Source organism: Amblyraja radiata, chromosome 5 (genome assembly GCF_010909765.2).
Source record: "Amblyraja radiata isolate CabotCenter1 chromosome 5, sAmbRad1.1.pri, whole genome shotgun sequence".
In the NCBI taxonomy this organism is placed as follows: Eukaryota; Metazoa; Chordata; class Chondrichthyes; order Rajiformes; family Rajidae; genus Amblyraja; species Amblyraja radiata.
The window spans coordinates 23,584,198-23,611,402 of NC_045960.1; the positions used below are offsets into that span (position 1 = coordinate 23,584,198).

Consider the following 27,205-nt stretch of genomic DNA (forward strand, 5'->3'; position numbering starts at 1 on the left):
ATAACTTGAAGCAGTTGAATTCTGAAATTGTTGAACAGAATATTAATCATAATAAGAATTATAAATAGAGTTCAATTAATAGTTAAAAATAAGCATTTTTAATGGCTGTGTGTTTCGTATTAATGGTGTACAATTGTGTTCACTTTAAGCATCTTTCGTATAATGAACAAAACAGAAGCATTGATAATGTTTCGGTCAAGTCGTCAGACAGCGATGCCAGTGATGTATCAGCCATCTCTCGAACCAGCAGTGCCTCTCGTCTCAGCAGTACAAGCTACATGTCAGTACAATCCGAGCGCCCAAGGGGCAGTCGGAAGATTAGGTGAGTTTCAACTCCAGACAGCATATGGTAAACACAGCAATAAATGCCTAATTTCACATCAGACATCAGATGTGGAATTCTGAAAACAAATACATATTGAAAAATCCATTTAAAATTAGACACATAATAGCAGTTGAAATTTTAAAAGCACAGTTTGCAAATCTCATGTCAGTTCAAAATGAAAAGGAGAACTTGAATCAGTTTGACAGTTTTATTATATTTGCTGAGAGTTGTTTAAGTATAACAATCTATTATTTAGCTCTTGTGCAGTATTCCTTACAGGTCCATTGGTTGAGTTTTTGTCTTCCGTGCTATGATGATATTACAAAGATCCCTCTCTTATCTTGGATAAAGAGCCACCTTCGCAGAATCAGCACCATTTCCTATTCTGTTTATGAACTTCAAGCTATGTCTAAAACTTGCTTTTATTCTTTTTGTTACAATTAGCTTTGTTCATTAACAATTTTGAATTGGTAAGCAGAAGGAGAATAACTCGTTTATCATCAGTATATGAAGCTGGTCACATCCTGCTCAACTAGTTAGTTCCATTTAAGTTGTTTTAATTTTATTTTGCATGCTTTAATTGTGGAAAAGATCGAAATCCTTAGAAAACAGCAGGGATGTGACAAATAAAAAGGAGAGGAGGATATCGTGGGTGTTAGTAGACCAGGGAGAGAAAAGAAACTCTGAAAAGAAGCCAGGAAAAGAAGATCTGAAAAAGAGACGGCATTCGGCTTCTGGTGACTTGAGGTAAAGCTGAGCTGCCTTACCCTGTTGCCTCTTCCCTTAAGTGATAAATCCCACACCTCCATCAAAGCATTGGCCTGCATTTAGTCATCTTCCTCCTCCTTGATGTTTTTACCCTATTTACACATATAACTCATGGGAAATGTATAACCCATTATGTATCAAGTAAAATCTTACTCAGCAATGAAGCACTGTGTCTTGACAATGTGAAAACTTGGAGATCACTTTACATTTATCACTATGTAGATAGTTAACACTGAGCAATATTTTTTTATATCAATGATTATTGCATCATTTTTCGGTGAATTGGTGGAGTGTGGGGCTTTATCATAGACCAACAGGTGTGAATTGTGAAGGATAGGAGCAACCATTTTGACATCATTCTCTTCTAATGCGGGCAAATTAACAAATTAGGTGCTTGGATTCCTTGAAATTTGACCCATGTAATTTCTGCTAAGTTTAGGGTTTAGAGATCACATAGTGAGGAGCATTAGTGAGGAGCAAGAAATTTCAGCAGCAATTATACCAATAATAATTAACATTTCATTTAAAGTAAATAGATGTTATATGCCAAAATAAAAACCAGTACAAGGCATAATAAACATTTATATATGAAAATATTTTAGATGGGGAAAAGAAAAACTCAGAAATGAAATCACACTTGATCAACCTGGTTGAGTTCTTTAATGCATTAGAAGAGAATTGAGATTAGCGTAGTTGACATCATGTAAAAGTACCACAATACTAGAATTGTCCGCAAATTTAACAAAACCCCTGTAAATAACAGGAAATGATCAGTGTAAAACAATATTGGTCATGGGATATATAGAATGCCCATTTGGATAGCAGTAACGGGATTGGTCCGTGTCAGCATGGATTTGCGAAGGGGAAATTATGCTTGACTAATCTTTTGGAATTTTTTGAGGATGTAACGAGGAAAATGGACAAGGGAGAGCCAGTGGATGTAGTGTACCTGGACTTTCAGAAAGCATTTGATAAGGTCTCACATAGGAGATTAGTGGGCAAAATTAGGGCACATGGTATTGGAGGTAGTGCTGACATGGATAGAAAATTGGTTGGCAGACAGGAAACAAAGTGTAGGGATTAACGGGCACCTTTCAGAATGGCAGGCAGTGACTAGTGGGGTACCTCAAGGCCCGGTGCTGGGATCGCACCAATTTACAATATACATCAATGATTTAGATGAAGGGATTCAAAGTAATATTAGCAAATTTGCAGATGACACAAAGCTGGCTGGCAGTGTGAACGATGGGGAGGATGCTATGAGAATGCATAATGACTTGGACAGGTTGGGTGAGTGGGCAGATGCATGGCAGATGAAGTTTAATGCGGATAAATGTGAGGTTATCCACTTTAGTAGCAAAAACAGGAAGGCAGGTTATTATCTAAATGGTGCCAAATTGGGAAAAGGGAAAGTACAACAGGATCTGGGGGTCCGTGTTCATCAGTCACTGAAAGTAAGCATGCAGGCACAGCAGGCAGTGAAGAAAGCGAATGGCATGTTGGCCTTCATAACGAGAGAAGTTGAGTATAGGAGCAAAGAGGTCCTTCTGCTGTTGTTTAGGGCTCTAGTGAGACCACACCTGGAATATTGTATGCAGTTTTGGTCTCCAAATTTGAGGAAGGACATTCTTGCTTTTGAGGGAGTGCAGCGTAGGTTCACAAGGTTAATTCCCGGGATAGCGGGACTGTCATATGCTGAGAGAATGGAGCGACAGGGTTTATATACTCTGGAGTTTAGAAGGTTGAGAGGGGATCTTATTGAAACATATAAGATTATTTAGGGGTTGGACACTTGAATTAAGAGGCAGGAAACATGTTCCCGATATTGGGGGAGTCCAGAACCAGGGGTCACAGTTTAGAATAAGGAGTAAGCCATTTAGAACGGAGATGAGGAAACACTTTTTCTCACAGAGGGTTGTGAGTCTGTGGAATTCTCTGCCTCAGAGGGCAGAGGAGGCCAGGTTCTCTGAATACTTTCAAGAGAGAGCTAGATAGGGCTCTTAAAGATAGCGGAGTCAGGGGATATGGGGTGAAGGCAGGAACGGAGTACTGATTAGGGATGATCAGCCATGATCACATTGATTGGCGATGCTGGCTCGAAGGGCCAAATGGCCTACTCCTGCACCTATTGTCTACTGTCTATTGATGTGATTCTTTTTCAACAAAGAATGACACAAAAATAAAAATTATTTACTGCTAGATTTGTGAAGGCTGTGAGTTTTCTTCTCAGACCTCCATCCAATGCACAGTGCGAACATGTGCAGTGGTGTGCAATACCTGACAGTAAGCAACTTCTGGGATTTTCCTCTCTACGCTCATAACTCATGGGTGTTGCGGGCCTGTCATGCAGATCCAGGTCTGCACAATTCTTGTGAGATATGATTCATTGTTTCTCAAATAGATCCCCTCCCCCCTCTCCCCACCACCCCTTCTGCTCCAAAGAGCCAACTCATTCCTTGATGTTGCAAATCACCTGACTGATGTCCAAAATTTCCCCATACTCAGGTCTGTTTCAGTTGAAGTCTCCCCACTCACCTCCGTGACCCTGGACCCACAAATTAAACTGATTTAATTCATGGGCTCTTCATGAACTTAATTGAGGCTTAAATCAGCTTTATTAAACCAAAGAAGTTGTCACCAAGCTATGGTAGACAAAAGTGCTGGAGAAACTCAGCGGGTGCAGCAGCATCTATGGAGATAAGGAAATAGGCAATGTTTCAGTACGAAACCCTTCTTCAGACTGAACTCTTTGTTACCAGGCTATGCTGCCTGGAGAGCCACAAGGCCAGAATGGCTCAAGAGGCTAAAGCAATTGGTCAAACAGATGAGCAACTTGTTTGTTTAGGTCTCCTTTCTGGCCATGAGATATTAGTGGACTGCAACCTGTATTGTGCCAATAATGTCATCTGTTCTGGCAGATTAGGTCAAACTGAATCAAGACAGAAGTTATGCCAGTTCCCAGAAGTTATTCCCAGTATTGTGTCAGATCTTGACAACATGCTTCAGATGTTAAGATCCTTGAAAGGTATAAACAGAGAGATATCAGGGCAATACCAAGAGGACCAGCTTCTATAAGATTGGAGCATCTTATGGGAAGATTTAGTTCACATGTTCATAATTCTGTGAAGGAATGAATGGGTGAATTAGGAGAAACTGCCAACTGATAGATACTTTGATAACTTGAAGTCAAAGATTGAAATATTTGGCAAAGGAATCAGTGGAAAAAGTAGGAGACATTTTGCACACACTCAAAGTCCGAAGTCATGCCATGTAGAATTTTACAGACACTGAACATTCTAAAGTGCCTGTCCCACTAACTCGACTTTTCAGCGACTGTCTTCGACCTTCAAGCTCGAGGACACTCACCTGAAAAACCTCGAGCTCGATCGACCGTCAGCGATGAAACCACGAGCCGGATCAACCATCTGTACACACACACACACACACAAACACATCGCAAAGGCGGGGGCCAGGGAAAGCGGGGGAGCGCTGTCTGAAATTCACACCCGCAATGAACAGGAAGGTAAAAGACGGCTGGCACGGTACGGTAAGTCCTTTAGAGAGCGCGGAGAGGGGGGTAGGGGGGGAAGAGAGAAGGGGAGAGAAGGGAGAGATGGGGGAGAGAAGGGGGGGAGCAGGAATGGAGACGCTTTTAAGAAGCCAGACAACTTGTATTAAAGTTTAACGGGCATTTAACATTACCGATCAGCTTTCCTTGGTTCTAAAAACTCCAATGAGCCAATTAAAATGCCCGGTCAGCAAAAGAGATTGCCTACACCTACCTCGACTGCCTAGTGACCCCACTACGAGTTCAAAAGAACCATGCCAACCAATTTTTACTCACAAAAATATTTTCAGCATGCTGAAAATTTTTCCACGACCAAACTGACGGCCGCGAGTGTGCGGGAACTTCCCTTGAGCATGAAGGAGAGTTCCAGTGACCTCCTAGGACCACGTGTCAACCATGCTGTGAGTTTGAGTTGAGCGCAAACTCTTCTAAACTCGCAAATTAGGTCGCCGCAGTGGGACAAGCCCTTTAATTTCCAGGATTCTTGACTGATTGTTGGCCCTTTGAAAGGGCTTGCACAGATGCATGGGTAGAATGGTCTCCTTTTCTGCTTTCAGTCATTGTAGATGATTTTTGTGGCATTTTCCAAATAGTGGATTAAACCTTTTCTTCCCTTTTTTCCGTAAAAATAACAGAGAAACAGGACATGTGGAACTCAGGTGATTGAGGTAAAATATTGATGCACCATCGTAATAAATAAGGATTAAGAATTGGGATAGAAATTGAAAAGCAATAGAACAGCGAGTGACTTAGTTTTAGAGATACAGCATGGAAACAGGCCCTTTGGCCCACTGAGACCACACTGACCAATGATCACCCGAACACTAGTTTTATGTTACACACCAGGGACAATTTACAGAAACCAATTTTACTTACAAAACTGTGCGTCTTATTTTTGGAATGTGAGAGGAAACCGGAGCACCCGGAGAAAACCCATGCAGTCACAGGGAGAACATACAAACTCCGTAGAAATAGCACCAATAGTCAGAATTGAACCCAGGTCTTTGGCCTCTACCTCTGCGCCACTGTGCCATGACTTTGAGTCAAATTAGTTATGGAGAATAAGGGGACAGGTTGTGTCAGGAGAGAGAAGAAAAGAGAAAGGCGAAGTAAGAATTATTTTTAAATCTCTCAGAAGAATTAACTGAATGTCTGTTGAACATTTCTTGGGTCAAAGTTGACTGGTAAAAATGAATTAAGGCCATTAATTGCTTTCTGCATTGTTTCATATGCAAATCCAGCATGTTCTCAAAATCTACATGGAAGTTGCTATTTGTTCAAAGCGAACAACTGAGTGGTGTAAACTGATCAGGAAATGACAGTGATTCATAATTTACCACATATCACTTCTTCGAGTGAACACACTACCCAGATTATGGATTAATGAATGTATAGTGTGAAATTGCCATTATTTTCCAGAATAACATGATCTACGGTTCACCATATTTAACTGCGTATTTCATTTTTTCTCTCTAATTTTTTTCTTTCTCATTCGATGCTCCTTCAATGGAAAACAATTAAGAGTCCTAATCATGCATGGTTACTTTGTGTGAATTAAGAGAAATTGCTTACAGTGCAGAAGAGTCATAAGCAGAGGAGGCAAATTTGAGATAATTTCAAAGGAAGTCTGAGGATACTTTTTTCACATGAGTTGTTTTGATACGGAATGCACTGACTGAAAGGGTTGAAACAGATTCAATTTGAGATTCCAAAAGGAAATGGAATAATTACTTAAAGAGAAAAAGATCCGGGTTACGAGGAAGGAGAACAGTGTCATTAATTGGATTGCTCTGTTACAGCACTGGTTCTGTCACAAAAATAAAATAACATTATGAATTGTTTGAAAATATTAAGATGACGTAAGTTATTATGGTGCCAGTCCTCGGGAAACTCTAGGTTAAAATGCATAATGAGAAGGGCAAGATTTAGCCTGTTTTCATCACGTGTATTCGTTAATTTTGAATCTGATAAAATATTCCTTGATTCATGTCTATTTGTTAACTCAGGGAAAGTTCTGAAACTACTCTCAAACCAATAATTGTCAGATAGGCAGTTGGAGAGTCTGAAGAAGGGTTTCGGCCCGAAACGTCGCCTATTTCCTTCGCTCCATAGATGCTGCTGCACCCGCTGAGTTTCCCCAGCAATTTTGTGTACCATTGTCAGATAGGGACTAGTTTCTCACTTTTACTGGTAAATTAATGTGTGGATCGATGGAGCAAAGTTCATCATAGTTCAGAAGAATTAGATGCCACCTCAATGAAACGGATTAAGAAGGCAGTGGAGGCCAATTCACTGGATGTTTTCAAGAGAGTTAGATTTAGCTCTTAGGGCTAAAGGAATCAAGGGATATGGGGAAAAAGCAGGAACGGGGTACTGATTTTAGATGATCAGCCATGATCATATTGAATGGTGGTGCTGGCTCGAAGGGCCGAATGGCCTACTCCTGCACCTATTTTTTTATGTTTCTATGTTTCTAAGTGATTTTGTTCAGACACTGGAGAAGCTGTTTCATCTAGCTGGAGGGCCGTTTTCTCAGGACCCGGTCAGCCATGTAGGGCTGAGCTAAGAAGAATCTGAATACATAGAGTGCAATCCTTTAGAAGTTGCTGCACAGAGGCCTGTAGATGATGAATTATTGACATGTAAGGGTGAAGCCAATACATTGCTGAACACCAATTGGGTCAAAGGCTAAAGACACAAGGAACTGCAGATGCTAGTTTACCACGCATCAAAGGTTAATACTGATCGGAAGATGAGATGAGGTAGAGGATCAGCTATAATCACATTGACTAGCAGACTAGCCACAGTGGGCCAATAATGCTGCCAGTCCAGTTCATAACATTCTGTTGAGAAAAATAGCGTCAACAGTCAAGCAACAGAATCCGTGACGGGACCAAGTATCATGCCTTTAGTCCTTCCAACTGTTAGCTGGGGCAAATCTCTGCTCATCAGGTAAGTAGTGATGAGCTTCAGGAGAGGCAATAGTTGGTGGAGTGAGGTATCATCACTGTACATCTGGTAAATAGCATGTTGTGTTGCCACCAGCCTTTGCAACTGACAAGACCTTATAAGCATTTTTGTGTCATGTCTCCCAGTTATAGTACATGATGCCACCCCCCTCTGCTTCATCCATGGAAAAGGAAAATGTTAATAAGTGGGGTGGGGCGGGGTTTTATGTTGACCATTTCAATTAAATTAAACGCAACTGTCAATCATATAAGCAACTCCAACACCAAGGAAATAATGTAGAGATGTCACATGATTAACTATGCATTCAAGGTAATGGTGACTAATGAGACCAAAATAGATAGAAACTTTTATTTCAAAAGCCAGATAAGGTCTTAAAATTTTCCAACTAGATCCAAAAGTAGCATATAAACCTCAAAATGAAAGGGTAGCAATTCAATTAAACAAGTCTTGGTGTACCAGGTAGCCAAATTAATTATTTGTGATGACAAATGAAACAATTAACTTTTAACAACACTAAAGTTGTTGGTCACAGGTCTCCCACATGCCACAAGGTGATAATATCCTCCTGTCTCAGCTGATTACCCAGATAAGTACTTGCCATTCGGATTGATTGATTGATAGTACTTATTTTGCATAACAGCATGAGTACTAACATTTCTTGCATGCTACACTGCAAAAAAAACATATCTATATTAATCCCATCCATTTCTTTTGAAAGATTGTGTAATGTGTTAATATAAACATCATTTTGTTCAAGGTATCTAATTATTTCAGTGACATGTCAAATTGAATATAGACATTTGTTCCTTTCAAAATGATGTTTAGTTGGCAGCATTGTTCTACATGTGATTCGGGTTTTGATTTTATTATATTAACCTTATTTGTATTAAAGCATGGTTTTCATTCATTTTTTTAACCTTTTGTATGAAACATTTCTTTCCCTTCATTAATCCTTTTGTGTTATATTACATTAATTTTCTGTCAGTATCGCTTTGATTTTCTTTTACTTTTGCCCCTTTTCCTTGTTTGTGTTTTAGTTCATCATTCATTCGAGAGCTTCTGTGTGTCAGCTGTATGAATGAGGAAAATGAGGAGGAGCAAAGACCCAAAGCTAAGCCTGTGAAATCCAAAATACTGCCTGACCAACAGACCATAGTTGCAGACACGGCAAGACCACTGCCTCAGTCCATTGAGAAGAAGGCCAATGACTTCTCTACCTTTGACTTAGACGAATTGGTTCCTGGTACACTGTCAGAGAGAGTTGGAAGCATAGAAACTGGCAGTGTCACAAGTACATGCAGTGATGCACTTTCCGAAAAGAAGGGCAATACAAAATTAATCAAAAGACAACATAAAATAACTAAAAAGATTTTTAAAAATGTCAACATATCCATATTTTCAAGTTAAAGTTAAATATTAAATGTTATAGAAATAATGCTCTTAAAGCTGAAACTGTTGAGTGCCAAATTAATGCAGCATTAAAAGGGACATTAACAATTGCTTGGGGATCATACGTGATTTTCCAACAAAGGAATATACAACCAGGTAAGCAGTGGGGATTTATCTTAAGTAAAAATCATCTGCCTTAGGATACCACTATGGAAAATTACACTGCAGAAACAACAGAATAACTATGCCCACTTGGGCTGAAAGCCAGCTTGGGTCATGGGACTTTAGGATACACTGTTCCCAAACTGAAATGAAAACTCCTGGATGTAGCATTGATGCGTCTGCGAATAACGTGAGTGTTTTCATTCAAGTAAACTTATTGATGAAGTTTTGGTTTCTGTTTTACCACATCTATTTTGGTGAATTTTGCCTTGTATCCGAGTAAGAATTTTAGAATTGAGAATAGGTAAATTTTATGTTTAGCAAGGTTAGATTCAGAGCAGATTTCTGCACCCTCTCCTCACCCAGATAACCACGCCTTAATTCAGCAGTTGATAATTTATTCACATCTAAATAACACTATAGCCTTCCTATTATAGCATTCTAATCAAGCCAATTTTACATGTGTGCATTGATTAAAACAAAGTTACTTGTTTCAAAAAGCAGTGATTATATTTCTCCAACAGGAATTTGCTAAATCAAATAACATCCCCATTTCACTGCCCAATGACATTAATGAGATAGGTGTGGTTTCATTAAAGGCTGGTCAAATAACACCCAATCCTGGTTTAACATATACTTGGTACATACTGTTTTAAGCAAATTTGTAGTTTGGATTTTTCCCCCCAAAGACTGATGCCAATTACAGATCTGTTCAACAACTACATGTTATGTGCCGATATAAATGTTCAAAAAGGATGCCTTTCTGACTTCCTAGAAAATCATTTAATCGGCAACACAGCTAGTAGAGCTGCTGCCTCATAGCTTCAGTAATCTCAGTTTGATCCCGACTTCAAGTGCTGCCCATGTGGAATTTGCATATTCTCCCAGCATGGCTCACATCCCGCTTCTCCAATTTCCTTCCACATCTCAAGGATACGTGGATATTCAGTTAATTGCCTACTTTAAATTGCCCCTAGTTTTAGATGAGTGGTAAATTCTGGGGTAGTGGGGGTTGATCAGAACATGGAAAGATTATATGGAAAATTAATAGGGGAGCTTTATTAGTCAGCATAGACCTTATAGGCTGAATGAAAACATGGAAATCTTAAGATGTAATAAATACAAAATCTGGTGAAAAGATTTAAAGATAGGCACATGATGTGTATGATTTTTGTGTTCTTATATTAATTATTTTGATTAAAATGAGCAAATGTGTTCACATCTGACATGAATGTCTACCCAATGGTAAATAAAGTGGCTTAATGACTCATATCAAGTGTTGTCTCACTAAGTATTCACACAGTTTGCCTTTCAAATAATGAATATGGTGGATACTTCGACATACAGTGCAGGTTGTGTGGGGATATCATTGAGTTGTTACATGTCAGATCTGTAACTGTTGTGTAGGTAAATCTGAGGCAGCATGAGTTTATTCCTATAAAAATAATATGCTGGGAGTATGAACCAGTTTAACTTGCATCAATGAATCCAACTAGGTGTCAGTACATGTCTGTAATGTTCTAGGTATGTAATGCATATTTTCGTGGCATTAGTTATTAGAAACAGGAAATACTTGGGTTATTTATTCATTTTAAATAATGGTTAAATTATATTTGCTTTTCCCAGATATTTTGTAAGCATGTGCACAATATTTCCTCTAGCTTGTTCTCTCCCATTGTAATGTTGACTCCATAACCCAATTTATTTGCATTAACCTTTCACCTCCTTGCTTATGGTCAGCGTTCAGATTGTGTGCAGTAAAAGCTTTCGATCCCAGCGATGAGGAGCTTGTTATACTGATAGACCAAGTTATTCTTGGATTGTATTATTCCCACGACAGGGAAAAGATGAATGACGAAGCTTGCACTCATCTTTATATCTTCAGGTGTCCCAAACTCAATTATGTATAGGACTGTTGTAAAACATAAAATCTAGCATCACATCATACAGAGTAAACCCCCCAAAAAGAGCATTGTGACATTGAACAGACCATGGCCTGGCAATTTCCTCCTGCTGCACTGGTTTTCTAAATATTAGGTGATTGCAAATTTTGCAAATTCAATATGAAAATCATTCACAAACCAGAAGCCACAACTGATGTCCCCCAAAGTGTATGGAGAGAGCTCTTCTGTATGTTGACATTCATTTGGAGTGGTCAATTGAGCTCTCCAGTAAAGCTAAATCTTGGTAAAATGATGGTGGGATATATAACAAGTGCCATCTTCTTCGCTGTTGTGTGTTGCGGCAGCAGGGCCAAGACAGCAGATGCCAATAGGATTAATAAACTCATCAGGAAGGCTGGCCCCGGTCCTGGGGGCGGAGTTGGATTCATGGGAGGTGGTCTTGGAGGGGAGGATGCTTCTCAAAATGCGGAGTATCTTGGACAATACACTATGACACACTGGTCAACAGAGCAGTACCTTCAGCAACAGACTGGTTCCACCAAGATGCAGTACAGAACACCACAGGAGATCCTTCTTCCCTGTGGCTATCAAACTGTACAACTCCTCCCCCTTCTGTTGTGGTAGACTGACTTCCCACCCCCCCCCACCTGCCAATCTTAGCACATCCCCAATCTTTTCCACTCGTCACTTTAATTTCATGTTTCATGTATTTTGTGTTTTATGACTGTTGACAGATCAATTTTCCTCCTGTGATAAATAAAGTTCTATCGTATTGTATCATTTAAAGTGACAGGAACGTTATGAGCGTTGATATATAAAGGGACTTTGCGGTGAAAGTGCATTGCTGCCTGAATGTGATTACACAGCGGATATGGTTGTGAAGAGGGCATTTGAAATGCTTGCCTTTGTAGGCCAAGGCACTTAGTATAAGAGTCGGGACATCAACTTGCAGCTATACAAAACACAGTTTATTCCACACTTATAAAATGCTGTGATGTTCTGGTTATCACACTGCTAGAAAGGATGTGATAGGAAAAGAGTGAGTGCAGAAGCGATTCACCAGGATGTTGCCTGGAATGAAGAGTTGTAGGTTCAAGTAATAATAATAAACTTTATTGTGGACTCAAGGTCCAGCCAAGGGGCAACATTACATAAAAAATGCTTATTATAAAAATATCATAAAGTGCATATAAAATCTTAGTATATCACTTATAAAAGCATCATAAATTATATATTTTTAAAACACAATATATGAGTTAAAAATCTAGATTAAAAGAATGATCTTAGTAGAGTTTGGAATGGCTGGAAATTAGGAGGCTGAGGGCAAACTCATAGAGGTTTATGAAATTATGAGGGGCCAAGATAGGATAGATACTATTTCCATACAACTTAAGGGTGCAGGTTAAAGGTGAGAGGGGAAAAAAATCAATGGAGATATGAGAGGTAAATTTCCCTACAGTTTTGTGATTTTCATCAGCAGCTGCCATTTGATTCGTTTCATTATTTGCAAAACACTTCTGTTAAGCACATCACCACTTTTTATTCAGAGAGCTTTGTCTACTTCTCCTTGACAGATGGGATGTGCATTTTTCAGACTGCTAACATACCAGTGGAACAGGGAATGAGTGACTGGGATGCACAAGGCTCCAACATTCATCAGTAGATAATACTGATGTCAAGGCCATGGTTGTGCTTGAACGCAGTCTTAAAGCAGTCTGTGTGCTTACCATAGTTTAACGTGGATGGTATCTCTTCCATCCTTAGCACCTCAGTCCAGTCAGGAGCAAGGACACCAGCAGCTTTGCAGAAGCTGCTCAAGGCATTTCGATGCAAAGTAAATATCACAGTTGAATAATATCAACTTTTGCCATCATACGCCACGAAAGCACAGCAATGTCAGAGTTTCTTTGAGTTTATTTGCCAACCTTCCGCTGTGGGCTGTGTCATATTTAAGAGAAGTCAGTCGTTCAGATGATTAATGCCACTGTAAATGAACTCCTAAAATCATTACCCATAAGGTGTAAGACGATTTCAGCAATGTACTCACAGTTGTAATTACTGTTTAACAAAGTCACCCCAAAATACTTAATTTGATGTATGTGGATTGTAACTACCTCAAATATATAATAACCACAGAATCATAGAAATGTAACAGGACCGAAGGAGGCACTAAGTAAGAACCATCCAGCCACTTCCACCGCCCCCCCCCCCCCCCCCCCCCCCCACCTCTCCCTATCCCTGCAGATTTGTTCCTGTCAGATACTCACTCTTTTGAACACTGCAATTGAATTTGCTTCATGACCACCCTGCCAATGCATTCCAGATTCCAGATTATTTAAAAAATATCTTTGTTCTCATGTCACTTTTGGTACTTTTGCCAATCATCATCATTCTTGACTTCTATGCCAATGGGATCAGTTTCTCTCCGCCCACCCTGTCTGAACACTTCATGACTTTAAACGCTGCTATTAAATATCCTTGCAAACTCCTCGATTCCAAGAACAATCTTAGCTTCCCTCATCTATCCACATAATTAATCCCCTATGGATCTTTTACATTATTATTCAGTGAAGCATGATTAATAATTCAGAATCTTTTCTGTGTTCAATTTTTTATTTTACACTCTATAATATTTAAAACATTGGCCAAAATTGAGCTTTTTCCTTCCCTGATTCCTAGCTGCAAGAATTCCTCAATGTGATTGGCTGCTCAGTCAGCTTAATGACATCACTTATTGCTGGGTAGTAAGGTTCCCTTTTGACACGCACTTGCCAGCGAATAACACTGGCAATAGAAATGTGCAGAGAAACGGTAGTTGCCAAGTTTTATGGGCAAATCCCTTCTGGGTCTGCGGCTGGTTCCATTGCCACATCCGCCCCATTTTTTTATTATTTCTCTGCCATTACCTGTGGTTGAGTTCAAGGCTCTTCGGCCCACGATTATCCTCTTCCTCTCCTGATATTTCTTATATCTTAGCCACGGCTTATCCTCTTCCTCTCCTGATATTTCTTATATCTTAGCGTGAGTTGTGACATTGTCCCTAATATAGGACTAAAGGATATGAAGTATACAGCAGATGGAATTATGTGTAGGAAAGAACTACAGATGCTGGTTTAAATCAATGATAGACACAAAATATTGCAGTAAAGCAGCGGGACAGGCAGCATCTCTGGAGAGAAGGAATGGGTGACGTTTCGGGTCGAGACCGTTCTTCAGACTGATGGAATTATAATGCAATTATAGGACCTCACATAGAAACATAGAAAATAGGTGCAGGAGTAGGCCATTCGGCCCTTCGAGCCTGCACCACCATTCAATATGATCATGGCTGATCATCCAACTCGGTATCCTGTACCTGCCTTCTCTCCATACCCCCTGATACCTTTAGCCACAAGGGCCAAATCTAACTCCCTCTTAAATATATAGCCTCACGTTGTATAGCCCACCATTCATGTCTCCTACATAAGACGTGGAAATATTCCATGTGTTGAGTTTCATTGGATCATTATTGGTTACCTTCAGTGTGTACTCTTGCACTGCTAACTACACGCCAACTAGGACTAGTCTTGCTGCCACACTGATTAGAAGCACAGTGTTCAGCTGATAAAACATCAACAAGCCTCGGAATTCCCTCAGAGTCTGACAATCACGCAGGTCTGAGACTAACTTACTGACCCACTTTCAGCATTCCATACGGTGTAACAATAGAGCCAGTATTGGTGGGAATTCCAGGCTTGTGCATTACAAGTCAAGGGAGAAGGTAAGATTCTACTTTTTATTATTTTAACAATTTTAATTATTTTGGGTTTATTCCTTTAGCTTTTGATATTTTTCAGAAATAATTTTTATATTTTAAAATATTTACTTCAATTCAAACCCCACCCCCAGCGTTTCCACACTGCCAGACTTGCAGGTTACAAAATAATAATTTGGTTATTACCCATATAACCCCAGCGGGATCTCCCCCAGGAGAGTGTAGGCTTGTGTGGACCTTGATGGGTGACTTAAGGCAGCAGTCCAAGTCCATTAATGCATTGCATTGAAAGGACACTATTATTTTTAGTGTATGTAGGAACTGCAGATGCTGGTTCAAACCAAAGATAGACACTAAATGCTGGAGTAACTCAGTGGGACAGGCAGCATCTCTGGATGCTTCTCTCCATTCCTTCACTCCAGAGTTGCTGCCTGTCCCGCCAAGTTAGTCCAGCATTTTGTGTCTATCTTTAATATTATTTTTTAGGATATGTGTAACTGCCTTTATCAGTAGCAAAATATCAGTGATATATACTTTTGTCATGTACGGGAAATTATTTACATTTTCCTAGAATTTAGTTATCTTATCTACATTATGCTGTTTATTAATTTTAACCTTTTCAAAGTACATTAATTACCAAATATGGAGATTAGTTTTTGTGTCGGCTAGAACCAGTACATGGGTGATTGTTGGTCGGCGAGGCCGACGGGGCTGTTTCCAAGCTTATCTATGAACTAAACTAAACTGAACTATACTCTAATGGGCTTGTATACTCTGGAATTTAGAAGGATGAGAGGATAACTTATTGAAACATATAAGATTATTAAGGGTTTGGACACGCTAGAGGCAGGAAACATGTTCTCGATGTTGGGGGAGTCCAGAACCAGGGGCCACAGTTTAAGAATAAGGGGTAAGCCATTTAGAACGGAGACGAGGAAACACTTTTTCACACAGAGAGTGGTGAGTCTGTGGAATTCTCTGCCTCAGAGGCCGGTTCTCTGGATACTTTCAAGAGAGAGCTAGACAGGGCTCTTAAGGATAGCGGAGTCAAGGGATATGGGGAGAAGGCAGGAACGGGTACCGATTGTGGATGATCAGCCATAATCACATTGAATGGCGGTGCTGGCTCGAAGGGCCGAATGGCCTACTCCTGCCAGTATTGTCTATTGAAATGCTGTTCTTTGGTAGACCTGTAAAGTTATATTAAAAATATGCTTACATTTACAATTACATCAGAGCCGCTCAAAGCACGATATAGCCAAGGAATGATTTCCCAAGGTTTAGTCAAGTGTTGTCGTGTCAGTGCTAATTCATGCAGTGAGCTTCTGCAAAAAGCTATGTTTCAATGCAGTTGGTTGATGTATAAAATGTTGCAAGGAGACCTTAAAATATCGTACCTCTCCCACACCTCCCTCTCCTGTTCTTCACATCCCCAGCCCCTCCCTCTCTTTTCCCTTACCTCAAGAAGTTTCCAGCAAAAAATTCTCCTCATCTCCTTTTATTCTGAGGCCTCCCTCTGATCCTGGACTCTCCCACTAGAGAGGAAACATCCTCTCCATGTCCACTCTATCCAGGCCTTATTAGCTGATGCAGGGTGTTCTGATTCTAAGCTTGTCTTGTGTGATTGTTAGGACCTGAAGAGGACACTGATCCATTCAGCACCACTGGCTAAAGATGTTGTGTGAGGACCTGTCCTGATGGTCCCACCATTTGTGCAGAGCCAGTGTGCCTGTGCCTCTCACACGTAGTCGCTGGGCTGTGTGGGGAAATGTCAAGCACTGGAAGTATCCTGTTGATTTCATTGAAGCAAATGTTTATCTTAAAGTTGCATGCCAGTGGTAAGTCAGGCGGTTTACAGCATACCCATACACATGTTGCTCTCAGCCGACCACGCATGTTCAGCAGCACATATAACCCAAGGCCTGGTGTCCCACTGAATGGGTGTTGCATGGTGAAATACCTTCCTCTGTGAGCCTTGTCTTTGCAGTAGGGTGAGGAAGGTTGAGTTACAGGTAGCAGGGGTGTGGTTGGGCTCAGTGGACAGAGGCATGAAGATGACCAGATGAATCAGGCCTGCATCAGTGTGCGGCATGGTGGACAGCGGTAGAGTTGCTGGCTTATAGCGCCAAAGACCCGGGTTCGATCCTGACAGTTTGATCCTGCGGGCGCTGTCTGTAAAGAGCTTGTACGATCTCCGCATGACCTGCGAGGGTTTTCTCCAGGATCTCTGGTTCCCTCCCACACTCCAAAGACATACAGGTAGGTTAATTGGCTTAGTATCATTGTAAATTGTCCCTAGTGTGTAGGATAGTGTTAGTGTGCAGGATTGCTGGCCAACGTGCACTCTTGTGGGCTGAAGGGCCTGTTTCCATGCGGCATTTCCAAACTAAACGAAACAGTGTGTCCACTGTGTGTGGATTGCTAAGAGTCAGACTATTACTCAATCTGGAGTTGCTGGGGGGAGGGTCAACCTGAGAGGTCAGTGGATAGCAAAGATCCTATAGCGGAGCAAGATGGCTTACTCTCACGCAAACGCATAGTACGGCCATGGGCAGATTCATGGGTGATTATAGGACCCATTTTAGCAACCAGCCTCTGCCATCTTGTTCCGCCATCTTGTTCCGCCATCTTGTTCCGCCATCTTGCTTCCGGCCAAAGATCGGATCTTTGCTTCCGCCAACGCTCCCGTATCTTCGCTTTGGTCTTTGACTTGGGCGGAGAGGGGGGTGTGCGGCCCGGGGAGAGGGGGTGCGCGGCCCGGGGCAAAGGGGTGTGCGGCCCGGAGAGAAGGGGTGTGCGGTCCGGGGCAGCGGGGTGTGCGACCCGGGGCAAAGGGGTGTGCGGCCCGGGGCAGCGGGGAGAAGGGGTGTGCGGCCCGGAGAGAAGGGGTGTGCGGCCTGGGGCAGCGGGGAGAGGGGGTCCGGGGCAGCGGGGTGTGCGGCCCGGGGCAAAGGGGTGTGCGGCCCGGGGCAAAGGGGTGTGCGGCCCGGGGCAGCGGGGAGAAGGGGTGCGCGGCCCGGGGAGAAGGGGAGAGGGGCATGGGGGGGAGACATTGTAGTGTGGGGGGAGGCGAGGGAGTGCCTGGGGGGGGGGAGAGTTGAGGGGTGGGATAGGGCCTAGTGTGTGTGAAGTTGCGGGGAGGTTTACAATGTTTATTATTTAATGTCCCTTGTCTAGTCTGAAATAAAGTTCATCATTGGATATAAAAATCAGAAGAAATATGATTGTGTGTGTTATATGATTATATACATCTATATCACATTCATGTATGTGTGTTTATAAACATTTTATTCTTTAACAAGAATTAACAGAAGTATGAACTAACAGAATTATGAAACTAACCCTATATCACGCACAAAAACTGTTCCCCCACAACGTTGATTACACTGGGAGTCGGGTCGGGTCGGTTCCGCTTACTACAAAATCAACTCAAACACAGCTTGTGAGCCATTTAAAAAGAAATGATTTAAAAAACATTAAAAAAGACAATTACCAGAGTCAAATTTTATTCTTGACAAGAATTAACAGAAGTATGAACTGACAGAATTATGAATCTAACCCTATATCACACACACAAACTGTTCCCCCGCAACGTTGATTACACTGCGAGTCGGGTCGGGTCAGGTAGGCTCCGGTTACTAAAATGGGTGGGGAAAAATGCCCAAGATCCCCTCCGTAGCGTACTACACGTCAGCCCATTGCATTTCACAGGAGTAAGCTATCTTGCTCCGCTATAGGATCTTTGGTGGATAGTGTCTCGGCACTTGGATGTTGGACAGCAACATTGGATGGTACATTTGGTCGGGGAGCATTGTCAGATTGTAGCTTGCTGATTGTGAGATCAGGCATTGATCAGAGACTGAGAGATGGGAAAGTAAAGGAGTGGGATGATGAGCAGGCTCAGTGAGTTGGAAGGAATAGTGGGGACACTAAGCAGTGTGGAGAGGCTTCATGGCCTTGGCCCCATTCAGATAGGTCTGCTCTAGATAAGTGAACCAGGCCTTACAAGTGCTGTGGAGCCCCTCTGAATGAATGCCGTGCTGCTTTACTCTTCAGTGAAAATCCCAGGTTGCTGTTGCACACCACAGCACAATCTGGGCTCCTCTGTGCATTAGCTTGTCGGGTTAATGATGACCCCCGACGTAAAATCAAAGACTTCATGGAACATCCAATAACTCATCTGAGTTTGTCTTATTCTAATGAATTAACAAGTTTTAGCTGTGTGTTCATATGATTTAATAATCTATTTCCAAAAATGCTAATTGGGGTGAAGAATTATCTTCAGCACGATTTGTGGAGAGGCTGTAAAAACTGTCACTGTTCTCTGAGGGGAGAAAGATCAAAGTAGCAACATAATAGGTGTATTTGAAAGACTATATGTTGGAAAGCAGCTGACGGTGGCAGAAGATTTACTATCTAGAAAACGGGTTCATGAAGAAAACAGCAAAAGAATGATACGGCATGAGATAAAACTGTTATTTCTGAAAAGCTTGTCTGGAGGAATGTGCATGGATGTGTGACTCGTGGCCTTTCACAGAGGTACACAAGCAGATGGACTGTGTTTTACTTTATCATGTTGCGAATCTATCATTGGCTTGATCATTATTTGAAGTGTGCAGAAGGACACTTGTCCTGCCACGAGGTCAGGACACAAACTTCCAGATGGTAATGATGGCTGAATAGAATGTGTTTAATGAAGTGGTGTCTGCTACAAGGAGGGATCAGGGGGTTACATCAACTTTATTACATATTTGTTGCCTGACAATGACTCTGTTTGTTCTCTGTTGCTTTTTATGAATACATATCATATGACTTTCCATTTTATCAGTTTATTAAAGTAAATCACAGAATGCATCTCCAATTGAGCACCTTAGACTCCATGTGTAGGAAAGAACGGCAGATGCTGGTTTAAATCGAAGGTAGACACAAAATGCTGGAGTAACTCAGCGGGTCAGGCAGCATCTCTGGAGAGAATTCCTTCTGAAATGCTTTGTTAAAAAGAAGGAATTCTCTCCAGAGATGCTGCCTCACCCACTGAGTTACTCCAGCATGTTTGTGTCTACCTCAGTCTCCATACCAGTTTGAACCAAACTAATTTATTTTGCAAGATTTTCTGGGCCACACTGCACAAATAATGAAGCACAGTTAACATTTTGTCAGTTTTCTTTCTGTCAGGATTCTTGAACACTGCTCCACCAAATTGATTTTCTGCCCAATTATTCTTTGATACCGGGTTCAGTGTACATTTGCATGTGGTCAATGGTCTCTTTATCGATCCCCTGATGAGCAAAAGATAAAGACGTTAGAGCAATCTGATTAAAGCTGACGAGCATCCCAGAGCTTCCAGTAGCAGCTATTCTCATGTCATAACTAAGATTCTCTCCCTTTCCAGCCTGCTGTTGGCAGTCTTCAGGTCTTGGCCATCTCTTGGCATTTTGTTCCAACAGAAGGAATATCACTAGACCCAATCTCGCCCATCAACTAAGTATCTACTGGGCACAATTTATGGTGGTCTAGATCAAATATTTTACTCTTTTTCAAATCCTGGCAAAGCCACTGGCCACCTAATTCACTGCTGATTTAGACAATAGACAATAGGTGCAGTAGTAGGCCATTCGGCCCTTCGAGCCAGCACCGTCATTCAATGTGATCATGGCTGATCATCCACAATCAGTACCTCGTACCTGCCTTCTCCCCATATCCCCTGACTCCACTATCTCTAAGAGCTCTATCTAACTCTTTCTTGAAAGCATCTAGAGAACCAGCCTCCTCCGCCTTCTGAGGCAGATAATTCCACAGACTCACAAGATCTTACCCCTTATTCTTAAACTGTGGCCCCTAGTTCTGGATTGATGATCACCAATGGGTCCACGATTTCTAAAGCCACTTCTTTAAGTTCCCTGGGATGCAGACCATCAGGCCCTGTGGATTTATCAGCCTTCAGTCCCATCAGTCTACCCAACACCATTTACTGCCTAATGTGAATTTCCTTCAGTTCCTCCGTAACCCTAGATCCTCTGGCCACTAGTACATCAGGATTGATTGTTTGTGTCCTCCTTAGTGAAGAATGATCCAAAGTACTTGTTTAACATGTCTGCCATTTCCTTGTTCCCCATAATAAATTCGCCCTTTTCAGTCTTCAAGGGTCCAGTTTTAGTCTTAACTAATTTTTTCCTCTTCACATACCTAAATAAGCTTTTACTATCCTCCTTTATATTCTTGGCTGGTACGAGGTACCTTCGTACCTCATCTTTTCTCCCCGTATTGCCTTTTTAGTTATCTTCTGTTTAAAAGTTACCCAGTCCTCTGGCTTCCCGCTCATCTTTGCTATGTTATAGTTCTCTTTTATTTTTATACTGTCCCTGACTTCCCTTGTCAGCCACGGTTGCCCCTTACTCCCTTTGGAATCTATCTTCCTCTGGAATTTGGGCTAGAACCTGGGACTTGTTTAATAAGCGACTTTGTGCCATTCTGGGAAATCTCTGCTTCATTTAGAGGTGATTTATTGTGCCTACCAGTTTCATTATGGATTTCAGTTAAAGCTCACTGAATCATTCTAATAAGAGATACTGCAGTTAGGTATAGCAATTGGAAATGTTACCAATAGAATTATGCTTGAAGGGAGTGTGCCAATTTACTTTTTAATCTCTTTTCTTCCCTTTTCATGTTTTCCCATGGTGAAATTGGTTGTGGAAAAAAAGTGCATTTACCTCTAAAATGCAAAGCAGGCAGATGGGGACCTCGGGGAGAAATATTATGAAGAGCACAAGTGTAAGTGAGGAGATGTATAGTCTGGACAATAACGACGGCAGTCAGTCGGACACTGCTGTGGGGACAGTAGGAACAGGGGGCAAGAAAAGAAGATCGAGTTTGGGTGCAAAAATGGTGGCCATTGTCGGCTTGACGAGGAGGAGCAGGAGCACATCACAGCTCAGCCAGACTGGTGAGTGTTTATGCCTGTGCACCCATGCATCACCATTTTCCATCTCATCCATCAGAGACAAAGGGTTTGAGCAGTCGTACTGTAACTCATGATGTTTTATTCCTTATGGGCCTGTCCCACTTAGGCGCCTTTTTAGGCGACTGCAGGAGACTATGCAGTCGCCACATGGTCGCCACATGTTTGCAGGTGGTTGCCGGGGAGTCGCCTTCATGGTCGTGGGAACTAGTCGCGGCCTCATAATGGTTGCCGTGAATTTTTCAACATATTTTCCAACATGTTGAAAAATTAGCGGCGACTAGAATTAAGCCACCATGGAGAGTAGAAATAATTTTCAAGCCGTAGGTGGGTCGCCAGGAGGTCCTAATTGGTTGCCAGGAGGTCGAAGGTTCTCGGAGGTTCTCGTCGGTTGTAGCCAGTGCTGACCAGTAAATTTCATTGGGAAAAAAAAGGTAAGCAGTAGTTTTCAGAACCAAGGATAATCGACCAGTAATGTTAATGTCCGCTGAGCTTCACAGCCGTGTATCTCTGGCTTCTTAAAGGTTGTCTCCACTCCTTCTCCCCTCTTCTCCCCACTCTCCCCCCCTCTTCTAAAGGACTTACCGTACATTGTGCTTTAGCCATCTTTTTACAGCGCCAACCTTCCTGTTCATCGCGGTGTGTGTCTGTTTCACCTTGGCTTTGCACCGTGTGAATTTTTTAGACAGCGCTCCCCCCGCTTGCCCTGTTCCCTGCCTGCATAACGGGCTGATGAAGGAAGCGATGTGTTTGTGTGTGTTCCACTCTGACAGTCGCCGTTCCAGTTGCCGGTTTTTCAGGCGACTGCCGGCAACTTGCCAGTCGCTGGCAGTCCGCTGAAATATCGCCTAAGTGGGACAGGCCCATAACACTGAAACAGAACTTGTACATAATATTGAGTAAGGCCCCAGTATCAATCACTGGTTAAGTGACATGGAAGCCAGTTTTAATTCCATTTGGAATATTTTTGGAGGACCAAGATCCAAGAATACAAGAAGGGAAGTCTCATGTAATTTATCCATAGGGAAGAATTACTTTCATGTTTATGAATATTTGAACTGTTCTATTCCACTTACGTAACATTTCAATGGCAGCGGAGTGTAAATTAAGCCACTTCACATCTTCAGAGCAGCATAAAGATAAAGCCTCTGTACCCAGAGTTTAATTATTAACTTCAGCAGGCACAGGAGTCAACCAACCCACACAGACTGAGCTCTACTGCTTTAGACCATCCTGTTAGTCTTTTGTTCATTATGGGACATTTAATAATTTTATTGGGAATTAAATAGTTTTAAATCGTGATCAAAAATCAGTGTATTATCAGATGAGCTCTGAAGACTGACCTTCCACAGTACACCTACCACATTTAGTCATCTTTAGGCATCATGCTGCAGTGCTTTTGCTTGTGCATTGAACCATAACATTAACATTTCACAATGAATTTTGTCTTCTCAAATTTAGATTGGTAAAGAAATAATGTAATGATGTTCCATACCCATCAGGCAGCCTTGCAAGGTTGAACAGCAGGCTCAGGGAAGAGTAATGAGAAGTGAATACTGCATTCCTCTCTGATGAGGCTCCATGCCATGTAGAGTTAAGACATTTAATGAAAGAAAGAAGAATCATCTGCAGCATTTTATCTAACGGCAGCATTCTTACCTCTCAGTCGTCATTTCTGCAAGGAATATGCTTTGCTAGAGTTGTTGCCTGAATTCCTGGCTGGTATGCCACAAATTGAAATTGATGTTGGTAATGTAATCTGGGCCAGATGTTTGACTAGCTAACTATGGGCAGTTTCCAATGCAATACGAACCTTCCTTAAATAAGGAAATAAAGGGAGAAGGTCAAAGATTGCATTGCTTCTGCAATGAGAGAAGATATCCTGGAAGACTCTCAAATGGACAGAGATTAGAAACAAAAAGGTTGTTGTCACTTTGCTGTGAGTGTTTTAGTGCTCTCCCGACAGGACAGTCAACAGGAGGTAGAAGAACAGATAAAGTAGGCAGATATTAGAAAAATGCAATAAAAATATGGGTTTTTACTGCTAATTGTACTATTTCCCAAATATTAAATAACAGGTGGTAGAAGAACAGATATTAGAGAAATGCAATAAAAATAGGGTTTTCACTGAAGTTATTGTACTATTTCCAAAATATTAACTGGGATGGGCTCAGCTTTGAAGGCTCAGAGGGGGCTGAAATTTTGGAGTGTAACTTTTTGATGCAGTATATAGATAGACCATTGAGGGAAGAGGTTATCTTGGACCTTATCTTGCAAAATGTAGCTGGTCAAATAAAGGGAGTGTCAATGGGGGATTATTTTGGAGAAAGTGATCATAAGTCTATATATTTTAATGGTTAGGGAAAAGGATCTGGTTGGACCAGTAATAAAGGTCTTAAATTGGGGAAGGCCAATTGTATTAACATAAGGGAGGACCTGGCAAAGATAAACTGGGAGCACCTACATGCAGGTAGGTCTACATCTCCACAGCGATAAGTATTCAAAGGCGAAATAGCAAGAGTTAAAGGTAAACCATGTTTCCATAATAGTAAAAGTGGTAAGAAGAATCCTGGATGTTGAGGGATTTTTAGGGTTGGATAAAGAGGAAAAGGGAAACATACAACAGGTATAGAAACTAATAACAGGGGAGATACATCAAAGTATAAAAAGTGAAGGGAGTTGCTTAAAAATGAAATTGGGATGGTTAAAAGAGCTCACAAAAATAAATCACAGGCCGACAAGATTAAGCTAAATCCACAGTAGTCCTACAAGCATATTAAGGGCATATATTTAACATAACCAGTGTAAAAGTAAAACCCTTTAGGGACAACAGGGGCAATCTGGGCATGAGGCCGGAAGTTATACTCTCACTGGTATTCATAAAGTATACATCCTGTAGTTAGAGAATTCACTGAAAGAGTAGGTGACAGTCAAATGCAGGTCTTCATAGATGTAGAGGAGGGACTCAATGTCCTTAGCATCCTTAAAGGTGGAATAATCCCCAGGTTTGGATGGGATCTATCCTGAGCAGCTACATGAGGCAAGGAACGTGATTGGTGTTGCTCTGGCTGAGATTTTTACATTTGCACTGGACACAAATAAAGTACCGTTTGACTGGAGAACAAGAAATGCAGCAGTGTAAAGCCTGGCAACTGTACACCTATCAGTCCAACATCAGTGGGAGTGAAGAACCAAGAGAAAAATCTGTGGGAGAGAATTAATGATCCTGTGGTAAAGTAGAGACAATAAGAGTCTGCAAATATGTATTTGCCAAGGGCATACCCAGTCTCATCAATTTGAGTGAATTCTTTAAAGAGGAAACAAAGTATCAATTAAAGTAGGGTAGTAAATATAATGAACATGGACTTTAGTAAGGCCTTTGACAAGAGCCCATATGGAAAATTGGTTCCAAAAGATTGGGGCTAAGAGATGCATGGCAAACCAGCGAACTGGATCCAAAACTGACTTGACAATAGGAGACAGAGAGATAGTTAAAGGTTACTTTTGCAATTGGATGGCTGAGACTAATGTTGCCCTGCAAGGATCAGTGCCCAGCCCCTCTGCAGAGTTGTTTTAATTGTGGTAGGTTTCAGATAGATATCAAGATGTTGGTGAAATGATCTGAGAATTGGCAGATGGAACTTAATATAGATAAACGTGAGGTGATGCATTTTGGGAGCATCAGCAAGGTTTGGACATACATCATGAATGATTGGGTCCCAGCGAGTATTGAAGAACAGAACAACATTGAAACATAAGTCTAGGTTGACAATGTGGTTACAAAGTCAATATGGATTGCTGGTCTTCATGGGTGGTAACATTCTTGGGTGGTTATGCTTCAACTTTATAAAATGTTAGTCAGGCCTCAGCTGGAGAACTGCATGTGGTTCTGGGCACCAATGTACAAGAGGGATGTGATAGCGCTGGAGAGGGTACAGAGAAAATTCACCTGGCTGTTGCCTGGGATGGAGCAGTTAATTTATGAGGAGAGACTGGCAAAGCTGGGTGTGTTCTCCTGGAAGTGAAGGAGGGGATTACGTCATGAGGGGTATAGATAAGGGTAGATCGCAGAAACCCTTTCCCTGTATTTAACATAGATAAAATGAAGGGACATAGGTTTATAGGGGTATATGAGGAGAACCTTCTTCACACAGTGAGTGGTAAGTACCTGAAATGCACTGTCCACAAGAGTGGTTGAAACTCAGACACTGACAGCATTTAAGAAGTATCTCGTTTAATATGTGTTGGACAATTGTTTAGGCATAGCATTGAGTATTGGCTGAAAGGATTCATACAGAAGAGTGCCTACTGATGGAAATGTAAGAGTTGGGCCGAATGGCCTGTTTCTGCATGATTCCATGATTCTGTGAGACTGGTAATGTGCACAATACTCCAGATGTATTCTCACAAATGTCCTATACTATTGAAGTATAACCTCCCTACTTTACTGAATTCCGCTCACAATAGACAGTAACATCCTGCTAGCACTCCTCATCATATGCTATCAGTGCCTTCTCATCTCTTACAAAGCATGCATTATGATACCCAGATCCCTCTACAATCTCTCACCATTAAGATAACATTCTATTTTACTTTTCCTGCCAAAATGGATGATTTCCTTGTAGAACCATAGAATTACAGAAATGGGCCCCGTCAACCTACCTTGTCCATGCTGACTATGATGCCTATCTGTGCTGATCCCATTTGCCCTCATTAGACCCATGTCCATCTACTCCTTTCCTATCCAAGTATCCTCGGGTTCCAATTAAATCTTTCCCCTCTCACCTTAAACCTATGCTTGTACCCTTCGCAAAAGATGAGGTGCATTCACCTTATCCATGTCCCTTATGATTTTATATACTCCTATAAGATTACCCCTCATGATTTTATACATCTCTATAAAATCACCCTTCTGCCACCTGTGCGCCAAGGAATAAAGTCCTAGCCTGCATAACCTCTCCCTCTAGCTCATGCTGTTTTGGCAACTCCTTGTAAGTCTTCTCAACATTTTATACTGCTTAATGGCATCTCTCCTATACCAAAAGCAAAAGCACAATACTCCAAGTGCAGCCTCGCCAATGTCTTGTACAACTGTAACATAACGTTCTGACTTCTGTACTAAATTCCCTAACAGATAAAGGCCGGCATGCCAAAAGCTTTCTTCACCACCCTATCTTTCAAGGTACTATAACAATCGCTAGGGTTCCTCTGTGAAGCTCCTGCCCTAGTTTGACTTCCCAAAATGTAACAGCTCACATTTATCTGAAACACCATTTGCCATTCTTCAACATACTTCCCCAGCGGGGAGAGATCCTGCTGTAATTCTTAATAACCGTCTTCACTGTCTATGATACCACCTATTTTACTGTCATCTGCAAACTTATTAATCATGCCTCATGCATTCTTA

General features: G+C 41.5%; 1 protein-coding gene across 13 annotated transcripts in view; it reads left to right on the forward strand.

The window, feature by feature from the left end:
* Positions 1–27,205, forward strand: part of LOC116973092 (regulating synaptic membrane exocytosis protein 1-like) — a 408,478-nt gene that overhangs the window by 348,995 nt on the left and 32,278 nt on the right. For 11 of the 13 annotated variants that reach the window (XM_033020775.1, XM_033020780.1, XM_033020779.1 and 8 more), the window contains 2 exons: positions 150–322; positions 21,542–21,783. In XM_033020775.1, the coding sequence (XP_032876666.1) occupies positions 150–322; positions 21,542–21,783 (415 nt within the window). Of the gene's footprint in view, positions 1–149; positions 323–916; positions 1,073–8,668; positions 10,455–21,541; positions 21,784–27,205 lie in introns of those variants that run through there. The other 2 variants (XM_033020788.1, XM_033020787.1) reach the window with 2 other exon arrangements.